At 42.9% G+C, this 11100-nt stretch overlaps 1 protein-coding gene across 1 annotated transcript; it reads left to right on the forward strand.

The window, feature by feature from the left end:
* Window positions 1-639: 639 nt before the first annotated feature.
* On the forward strand, window positions 640-6481 carry LOC112559494 (beta-1,4-mannosyltransferase egh-like). The gene is given in 5 exon segments (XM_025230793.1): window positions 640-934; window positions 2160-2247; window positions 4498-4602; window positions 4727-5378; window positions 5381-6481. Coding segments are annotated over 2 exon segments (1434 nt in total). The 5' UTR covers window positions 640-934; window positions 2160-2247; window positions 4498-4602; window positions 4727-4825; the 3' UTR covers window positions 6262-6481.
* Window positions 6482-11100: the final 4619 nt, after the last annotated feature.

Below are 11100 nucleotides of genomic sequence, written 5' to 3' on the forward strand. Positions count from 1 at the left end.
TGTGGGTATTTATCGGGTGAGGTGAAAACGGTGGAAGGACAGAGTTAAAATGATCGTGACACTTAACCTCCACCACAACGCCATTACTGTAGTTATCCGAGCTTTTTGCCTTTACAATATCTTACTTGTGCATTGAGAATACATTAAATGCAGAACTCAAAACTAATTTTTAAAACTAATAAATTATTAAGAGTAGAAATGTTAAGTCAACGAAAACGAAATCAAAGAAAAAAAAATAGGAAGAGAAGAAAAATGATCGTCAAGACAGGAGACGAGGAAAGGAGAAGGAAAACAAACTAGTTGCTGGTAGCACATTAAACGTTTCAGTCATTGTTCATTGAAAAAATAGATGTTCATGGCTGAAGTTTCCCCTTGCCTCCCTATTCTCACATTTGTTGTAGTGCACAGACCATTTCAAGGAAGAACATCATTATATTTATAACCATCCTTACAACAATGTTCACAGCTGGAAAGTGAGTAGAGGTTATCTTGCTAAGTGTTAAAGGTCAAAGGCCACAATGCACATGAATCACTATATCCTGTTTTTTTTTCCCGGACATGTATGATTGTGTGCCGCCTTTTTGAAGTACATTATTAAAATAAAAATTAAAAAAGACCAGTTGGTTAATTTGTTTCACGAAGTCTCGCGGTCCCGTGATCTCGGAGGTTGGTAGAGAGTTAATATCGTGATCGTAGCCACAGCATCCTGTCGGCTCTATTTTCAGTTAGATCTATTCCCACCGGATCTAACTGTAGTTAGTAGCCACCGATAGCTTAGCTGTGACACAAGTGTCAGAAACTAAAAGCAAATCATATTTTATTCGGTAAACGCAAGTTTTGAAATAGTTCCAGTGAAAATTTGAGAGGAAGCGGCCAGGACGGGGAAGGAAGAAATGGTGCATGTACGTTTGGCCTGTGTTCAAACTTCAGCTAAGTGTGTTCACATCGACGTTAACTCTTGAAATATTTCATTACATATTTTTTTTCTTTAGTCTGATTGTCTTGTAGAGAGAGGGAGATATACAGGGGAGGGTGTGATATTGGAGCATTAATTCTGTCGAACTTTTGCTGTCAGTTGTAAACTTGTTTGGAATGGTTCTCGGGATGAGATGAAAGCTCTAGCGTCACTCGCTTCTGTTGATGGATTTTAATTAATTTTCTCCGTGCTTTACTCGTATAAAATCTCTTTCCCCCTTTTTTCATTCTGTCTTCTCCTCTTTTTCTGTAGTTTTTATTTTTGCTCTTGTTGTTCCTAAAGGTAATTCAATAAAATCTGTGAGTTTATTGAATTTCCACTACTGGGCAGATCAGCTTTTCGATCTGTAATAGAGTTGGGTTGCAGCGTATGGTGTCGATGCCCTAGAGAGCTGTTGTGTTGAGGTATTGATGAAAGGATGGGTGCTGGATAATAGCAAGAAGACTGAAGCTATACAGTTTGGTTCAACGCCGGCTGTAAATAAGGTTTCTCTTGATTTCATCTTTAGCTAGTAATCGTCACATTCTTTATTCTATTCCAACTGGAAATGTTGAAAAAAAAATTTTTTGTAGTCTTTTTATGGTCATGTCCACGGAAATGACATCTGCTCTATGAGCACTACTCCTCACATCAATCTACATAATGCTAGTCCATTTTGTAATCATTTCTTTTTTCTTTGTTTCGTCTGTTGACTAGTCTGGCTGCTAGCCATCCTCTGCAGATTTACGAAACTCTCAATCTTTGCAGTTTGTTCTCTGATTCCTCTTTGTGTCTTTCATGTCAGTCTTTTATTGTCTGCACGGTTGTTTATCCATCCATCCGTCTTTCGTGCGCTGTCCATGACTCGTTCTTGTCTCAAGCGCTAAGAACATGCTTCTTGGTGAGCGTGGTTATACCATTATCACATGCATGGGATACGTCTTTAACATTTCAACTTAATGTTAATCACAACACGCACACGAATGTTTGCATGCGCGTCCACACACACACGGTCAACTTTAGTTGATGATCGAGCCTAATGGGTGTTTGTGTGTGAGAGGGTAGGGCGGGGGCAATGGTTGGGAAATCAAGACAGCAGAATGCTTTTCAAGTTTATGTGTCCGCATTCAGTTTTGCGGTCCACAACAATCCGCGAGCGTTGTGTGGAAGAAATGCGCTGAGTGTTGGTGACGTCTACTTACAGGTGCCGCACGCACTGGAGTCCATGAAGACAAGGCAGTGAACAGGTGTGGCCCGCCATTCGTCCTGCAAACGCCAGTCCCTTCAGATAGGTAATCTTTGTTTGACTCTTCTTTTTCCATCGTTGTTGATTATTATAGTTTTCCTCTCCCTCTTTACGTCGCTGCATGATACGTAAACGCCATCTAACCTTTACGAGTTTCGATGTTTTACCTTCATGACGTGAAGCAGTAGGTTTGACAGACCGGTAAACCAAACAGAAGGGAAAAACAAGTCAAATGATAAGTTGGGCTTTAATGATTGATATCGACCTTCTGAATCATGTCCAAGCAAAATTTGGGGCAGTAAAACCACCGTTTACTTAGTCACGTTTAAAACACAAGTCTGAGGCCGTTAAAGTAAGCCGCCAGGTTGTGTTGTCACCTCAGTGGGGAGGAGGAGTCGTTAAAACGCTGCAGTCCTGATTTGGAGATTTTGCAGTGAGGAGGAGAAAACAATGATGAAAATCTGAATGAATTGGAGAAAACTGGAGGGGAAGAGGATAATATTACAAACAGTAACACAGAGTTTGAATGCAGCTACCGATCTCAGAGTGACAGATAGAAAAATACATTGAAAAACTGAAGGAAATTCTTTCGGCATGACTAGCACTATGACCAGTTGTATCACGTAAGATTTTGTACACCTCATTGCACATAAACGAAGCCAGCAAACCTCCCAACCCCTATTTTTAATGGAACGAAACCAAGACAAGTCGGTTTGCCCTCCCCTTAAAGTAAACAGTTGAATCCGGAATCTGTGTTTTAGATACGATTGCAAATAAACAATCGTTTTGCAATCCAAAATTTTGATCGATTTTGATTCTGAACGTCAGTATTTATCATTTAAACCTAACTTAACATTTGACCTGCCTTGAAAATATTGTTAGATTTTTTGGCGCAGAATGAATGAGAGAACAAGTAAATAAAGACAGAGATATTGATCGTGACGCCATGTAGAGGAACTTTTCTCGTTTCTTCTGGACTGCTTATTCCCTAAGAGCAATCACTAGTAAGATTTGTGTGAGACCTGAGAAAAAATTGCAGGAAAGTGAGTTATAGAAATTAGGGGCTTCAACAGAGGTATCATTAACATTCCCGGTGAACAGAGAGGTGGATCTGAGTAGAGTGAATAAAGGGGATCAAGTGTGGCTTGGAGTTGTATGCTGCTAATCAACTGCCTTCACTGAACCGGATAGCTCAGTTGTTTTGTTTCAAGTTAGGCCTGGGCTTTATAAAGTCACATCACTTAGGATTTAGTAACGTTTTAGGGCATCAACTGGGTGAAGCAGACGACATGACGTCATACTGAGTCCATAGCTACGCCGCCATGATTGTAAGTGGCCGGCGACAGTGAAGATCTTGTCATTTTGGCAAACCCCCAACTTCCTGTCCTTTGCCAAAGAGTTAATGCCCCTTGCATTCTTGTCCGTTTGTTTGCTGTTGCAGACATGAGCTATTGATTCATTCTTTAATAATAATAATTAGAAGAAGAAGACGGCACCCGTGTGTAGCACTAATTACACACAAGAGAAGAGATTCTGTTTGTGTCGTTGTCCAGTAAATCACAAGTCAATAACATTGCCCAATCATCATATATTTCGATGCGTGATAAGATCTTTAAATTGTATAATTAAATTTTCATTTAATATAAGCACTTCAACAGAATAGGTGTTTGAGACAATTGACCACGATCTTCATGTTTATGATACTGTTTTTGGATTTGATAAATTTTTAACCCTAGTAGACGCAGTGAGTCATTAGTAATTTAAGTGGAAGTTTAATCGACATTACTGTGAAGTAAAAAATGTTCAACAGGAACGTGATGCAAATCCTGCTTTGGACTATATCGTGGATTAATTTTCATGATATTTTGACGTACTTATAGCTCATTATAAGAAGTGATTTATCTGATGTCATACTAACCATCCATTTTCTTTCTGTAATTTAGGCAATAATAAATAACAGTAAAGAAATTAGTAACAGTTGGTCTTTAGAAAAAAAGGCGTGTAAAAGAGTTTTTCTTAGAAAGTCATCTCTCCTGGTCCTCTGCTTGTATCTATTAATAACAAACCCGCCATAAATTTGATAATCAATTACTTGAGTACTTATTTAGCGTCCGACGAAATATTTGTAGTTGCTGGGTTTCTGCATAATGAGAGAGCATGTAAAGGCTGTATAAACTGAGCAGGAGTGTTTCCATGTTGCTACTGATAAAGCATTAAATGCATTGGAAAGTCAAATTGATTAAGGATCCAGTGTTTTCGCTTTAAAATACAGCTGAGAATATATTTTTCCTTGCAGATTACGGTTGGAGGCTATCCAATTGATGCAACACTAATTGTCACTGATTGCTCGTCATCACAGAAAGACGGTCTGGCATGCACAAAGCTGTGTCATGAGATCAGGGTTAGTCCATTTAGCAGTTTCTCTCGTCAGAATTTTCAAGGTACCCGACCTAGGAAAGTAAGACCTAGGAAAGTTAGACTATATGTGTATGAGATGTTACAAATTCGTCGTTGGTTTGTTTCAGTGTCCGTCCTGAGACAGGAGGTTTGTGATTAACGAGCGAGCATTTTGGCATCCATCCCATCCCTCAGCCAGATTCTCGATAAAGAACCCAGAGGTGAAAATGGCGCCATCGTCTGCCCACAGCAACGAGAGCGATGTACACTCCAGGGAGGAGGGCGACGAGGGTTCGGTGACCTGCAACAAGATTAAGCACGTACTGTGCGTGGTTCTCCTCGCTGCCATAATATATATCAATATATCTGCCTTGACTTACAGCTCACCCGACGCCGCCTCCTTCAACGTGGAGGAGCATCTCTGGCAGGTGGTGGTCGTGCACTTCATTCGCCTGCTGGTTCTCTTCACCGTGCCCTTCAGCCTGTTTAACTTCTTCGGCATCGTCGGCTTGAACACTTTCCCACGCCGGCCGCGCCTGCAGCGCTCGCCGCTCCTAGCACCTTTCTTGTGCTTCAGGGTGGTGACGCGCGGCCTCTTTCCCAAGCTGGTCCACGAAAACATCCAGCGCAACCTCGGCGTGTGCAGCCACCTGGAGCTGCAGAACTTCATCTTCGAGGTCGTGACCGACGAGCCCCTGCAGTTGCCCAGGAGCAGCCGCGTGCGGGAAGTGGTGGTGCCGCGCGACTACCGCACACGACACGGTTCGCTCTTTAAGGCGCGGCCCTGCAGTACAGTCTGGAGCCCGAGGTGGACATTCTGGCCGAGGACGACTGGATCGTACACCTCGACGAGGAGACGGTACTGACGGAGGAAGCCCTGGTGGGCATCATTAACTTTGTGGCCGAAGGCCGGCATGACTTCGGACAGGGCGTCATCACCTACAGCAAGGACCACATCGTCAACTGGGTAACGACGCTGGCCGACAGCGTGCGGGTGGGCGTGGACTACGGGTCTCTGCGCTTCACGCTGAAGGTCCTGCACCGGCCCATCTTCAGCTGGAAGGGATCTTTCATTGTAGCCAACTCCGCTGCCGAGAAGAGAGTCTCCTTTGACCATGGGCCAGAGTCTTCCATCGCCGAGGACTGCTTCTTCGCCATGGTCGCCTTCAAGCTGGGATACAGTTTCGGCTTTGTGGACGGGGAGATGCTGGAGAAGAGCACCTTCACCTTCCGGGACTACGTGCATCAGCGCAAGCGCTGGATGCAGGGTATCTACCTGACGGCCCTCAGTTGCCAGCTGCCCCTGCGGTACAAGCTGGGGCCCGTGCTCATGACGGTGTGCAGCCTGTGCCTGCCGCTGACTACCCTCAACATGCTGCTGACCATCCTGTACCCGGTGCCCGTGTGGCTTTGGCTCAACTGCAGCGTGGGCTTCTGCTCCAGCATGATCGTTTTTCTCTTTGTGCTGGGCACGATGAAGTCTTTCAGCATCCGTCGCTATGGCGTTCTCCGCTGTTCACTCTTCGTGCTGTCCACCTTGGCCTGCTCTATTTTAATCATTGTCTTCGAGAATGTGGCCTCCATTTTGGCCTTCTGGACGCCTTCGAAACACGAGTTCTACGTTGTGAAGAAGGAGGTTCGCAGTAGGGATATCGTCCTGTAGAAAAAGCAAGGAGGCTGCTCATGGAGTAAAGCGAGGGCAGCGGTTTACAATTATAAACACGAAGATATTTAATACTGAAGTAAACTGGGTTCACATTAAAATTGTTTTGATAGGTGGATGAGTACTGTTTAATGAAAAACTTTCTGCTGGAGGGAGTCGCCCTGCTAAGACAGTCGACCGGTTTTTATGTCTTCCGTGAATAAAAACCCGTCTATTCTTACAAAACGTATGCTCATTTATATATATATTCAGTTAAATCAGGACTGATTTCTTTTAAGGTTCCAAGTTACTGCAATTACAAAGGTTAAATATTGCGATTAATTGGGACCTTTACGCAAAGCAAAAATGTCCAAATATGCCCATAACCTTCAGAAGCCCTAATTTTCTTTAAAAGGTTGGTGTTACCTCCATTGTCTAGAAGAGACAAAGCGTTGCTTCCATGCCTTTGCAGTTTTAGACATTTATATTCATTTTAAGACCGACATTTTTAAGTAATTTATTGTACATTTTTAAAGGGAGAGATATCTGTTTACATCTGTCTCTTTTTTCTCTCCCACTCTCTCTCTCTGGTATTAACTTCACCAGCGACGTGATCGTCATGAAACACGTGGCACAAAATGTCCTCGGCTAGACATCATCACTGAGTTCGCTTACAAGGCGTGCCGCTCGCGTCCGAAAATTGATGGAGGACGAAATCCAGAGGGAAAGTCTGAGTTGACAGCAAGTTTTTTCTGCTCAAATGACGTACGAAAGATGCGATGCCTCTCACAATGAGGACGAGTCTTTGGTCTCGCACGGTCGCTTGCAGACATCGTAGTCTAGGTGCCCTTCTCTGGCTCCTGCTACAGTAGTTAAGAATGTTTCCGGTTCGTATCCCTTCTGGGGTTAGGGAAGCCTTTTTATATATATATAAAGTTGCGGGAATTTACAGTGACTGCGTGCCGCTAGACTGTTAAACAGTTTGAAGCATCTAAGTCACTGAAAAAACAACAATTGTCTAAAGGCTGATTCCGACATCCTTGCAGGTAGAGGTAATGGACGCGAGCCCATCATGTCGAGGGCATGGAATGTGGAAGGCGGAGCACAGCATTCTATTTCCCCCAGAGTTACCTCTACTTTCCAGATTTGGTGAAATGGTTTAGGACTGGGGAAAGGCTGATGGAATCATGGAGTCTCTGGTAACAGAACGACCGCCTCTAACCACCGGGTCATGGAACCTTCCTGTATACCAACCCTCAGCTCCTAGGTCACTCTCTCTTACATGCCCACACACTCAAAACGCATCACTACAGCAAACGTTTTACCAAAACACTGGTACGGGAATCAGGCACTTGTGAACATTCTTGACGCCGCTGACAGATGCTGTAAAATCTACTTTCATGTTCAGGCTGAGGCGTGTGTGGGCACTTCCACGTCAGCTTTTTTCTTGAGTGCGCACGGGTCCATCTACAGTACCCCTTCTCCATCCCTGTTTCCATCGGTTCATTTGTACTCGCTGGTCAGTACATTTTAAATTATCATTATTATTTTACGTGCGTGAGAGAGAGAGAGAGATCGCCTTGTGAACAAGAGATTGATTTGCGTGTTGCAAAAGATAGCGTTTTCCATTTTCTGATCGAACATTTAAATTTTCTAACCCCAGAACACTTTTCTTTCGTTGTAAGCAAAGTTCAAAACTCGCTTGTAAACCAATCCACTTCGTTCAGTACCTACCTGATTTTACTCCCCTCGCCGTTGGGCAGAGTGGAACCTTTTTTTTCGTCCAGGTAAAATGAATTACTGACTGAGCATCTTTTGGATATTTTCAGAGCAGAAAATGCGGCCATACACAGAAATCCTTCATTCCGCGAGCTTTTTGTTTTTCTTTTTAATGTATGAAGTAATAATTACTCGCTTTATTAATGCAGTAGTATACAAACATTTTTCTGAAACAAAAATTTTTTCATTTAAAACCCTAAAGACAAATTATTACCTACATTTGCTGCAGCTCTCTGTATCTCCTCCGTTTAATGTCATGCTGCGATGTATTTAAAGTGTGTGCATGTGTATTTTATATGTACGCTGATGTTTCATTTGTAAGTACACGTTTGTAATATACTGCTTGTCGGCGAGATTAACTTCCAGCAAAGACAAGTTGAAGCAAAGATGTCATTTCAGTCTTCACAGGTTGTGGGTATCAACGAAGGCTAAGCAGCCCCGGGGGTTGCTGCTGTAACCGCTGGGTGTTTGATGATACAAGTATTTCTTTTTTGATGATGGTCTGTGTTTTTGAAGTTAGGACACGTGATGTTGACAGAGGCATGCATGTTGTTGTTTTGTTTTTAGCTTTTTTTTAAAGATTACACGGTTACCAAATCCTGATGCGACCTTGTGACGTGCTTAGTCGACAGATGCTAGCCTTCGTCCACGTGTCACTACTTTTTTTTCCCCTTTTCTTTCCTTCGTGACTTTTTCTTAGCTTCATGACTCAACATATAAAGGTTCTGCTCTGACCAATTGCGTGTGAATGTATTGTTCTGACCTGAACCTGACCTTGTGTCACACCCTAAGAATATGCAGCTCCGGGTTTGTTGGCGTGACCGCCTAACTTGCTCAAAATTTGTGACCATCGTGACGTAAGAATATGTTCGCAACATCTCCATAAAGAAGATACCTGCTTCGGCCTGAGCTTCAGGCACTCACTACACCCTGCATTTTCTTCTGGATTCTCTAGCGAACAGTAAGGAGGCATTGTTGCTTGATACTGCTTCATGATGATGACCATGCTAATTAGTTTATTTGTGTAATAACACCGTATCTGACTAACGTGCTTTATTTTGTGCTTTCTGACTTCCTCGCAAGATTTTTTTAATCTTTTTTTTTTTTTTTTGAAAGTGGCCCTTCAACGTTGTGCTCTGGTCTGATAATATTCACTTGTAAAATCCGTCTTCTTTTAATGCGACAACAAAATGTTGCTGCCGTGTTAATCACCAGCTCAAGCTTGAAAGCCAGTGTTTGATGACATTCAGGGGCTGTAAAATGATGTCTAGTCTCACACCCATTCACAGCATCCTGCTGTAAAACAATAAAGAAAACAGAGTTGACATGGTAGGGGTGTCAGCTTACTTTATCCCTTGACCCCCTTGTCTTCCCGCCATCGTCGTGAACAACCACATGGAAATGGAGCGGTGCTGGCACCAGAACTTTTCTCTGAGGTTTGCAGTCGCTCACAAAATCCCCTACCCATCCCCTCAATGAATTATAAAATACGAGACTTATATAAAATAAAAGATTTTTTTTGGAGGGTGGGGGATAAATTTTACCCCCCCCATATTGTAGCGTTATGTCACCAGTAACTGTTTTATGTAGCATTAAAACGATTTTTTAAAGGTAATTAATGGCAGTTAAAATAATATTTTTATAAATTTGTTTTCTCGACATCTCATCACGAAAACTATTGACATTCTGTGCACAGGTGCTATCTAGTAAATCTGTGACAACTACCGGTGTCTTGTACATCGCTTGTGTGGGCGGAATGGTGTTGAGATGGAGCGCCCTCGGTGTACAAGCTAAGATCTTCACTTGTTCGTCTTATTTTCATCGATTGAGCTCCTTCCTTCCTTTCTTTGACGCATGTAGCGATTGTTGTGTAGACCTCGGTATCTTTAATCAGTGTTGCCTTCTTTGCGACACGGGGATTTTCTTCAAAGCTGGTTTTGTATACTGCAGGCTGTGGGGGAGACAGGGATAGGAAGTCGTGTAAGATGTTCTGGAAGGAAACGTGGATCACAGTTGTAAAACCTCCATGAAGTCGTATCGAGGAGACGAGCGCGAAGAAAGAAGTCAAGAAGCAGCTGTTAGCAAACCGAAGTGAAGGAGTGTCAAGTGCGGTGCTCGTCTCTTGAGATGGAAAAGTAAAGGGTGTTCGATACCTTCATGGGATGTTGTAGATCGAACAGTCGATGTCTTTACTTACATCAAGGCAAGGTTGAAAGTAAACATTTTTTTGCTGTTCCCCTTTCTCGGAATTATATTGCTCATTAGTTCAATTCACCCCCACCCCACCCCGAAACACCGTTTTTCTTTTAGTTTCAGAAGGAATTTCGGTTGATTGTTTTTTGCTTGTACATTCTTGAGAGGTGCGGCTGATCTCGTCTGCTTGATGCTTGACCTCAGGTCACTGACCTGTTGCGGCTAATCAAAAGACCCTGAAGTCAGTCTGTTTACAAGGCCTACTTTCATGTTCTGCCGCCTTGACGACACGAAACCTGTGATATCTCGGAGTCATATCGTAGCTTTTTTTTCATGTTTGTGAGTGAAAGAGAATAAAAAGGCCAAAGACCATCATGCCCAGAAAACAATTTTCATTTCATCGGCATATCGAAGGCGACAGACGGTATTCAGGGCAGTAAGTGAAACACTTACCATTTTTATCACTGCCCTCGTTCCCAGTTGCCTGTCGCCACATCCTGTACAGCTGACATGCGAATGAGTTAATCATGATGACTATAGAGCAGAACTTCAATTAGCATATCGATTACCCAAGAGATGCTCAAACAATTTTCTAGCCAGTTCTTGTTACATCCTCGAGTTCGTGATGTGGAGGGATTTTGATATTTTGGAAGAGCCATTCCAGACGTCTTCCCCCTCCCGTTCCCTCCCTTTGTGGCTCATACATGTATGCATGTGCGCTCAAAGGTTTTCGACTTGCTTATCAAAATCGTGCCGTGCACCTGTTAATTTTTTATTCGCCAAGTGCGGTTGTAGTATTTTATAAATATGTGTTCGCAAAGCTTTAATATGACGCTTCGCTTAATTCTTCTGGTAAAGATCTGAACCAACAGTCCACAAAGTCAAAAC

Source organism: Pomacea canaliculata, linkage group LG3 (genome assembly GCF_003073045.1).
Source record: "Pomacea canaliculata isolate SZHN2017 linkage group LG3, ASM307304v1, whole genome shotgun sequence".
In the NCBI taxonomy this organism is placed as follows: domain Eukaryota; kingdom Metazoa; phylum Mollusca; class Gastropoda; order Architaenioglossa; family Ampullariidae; genus Pomacea; species Pomacea canaliculata.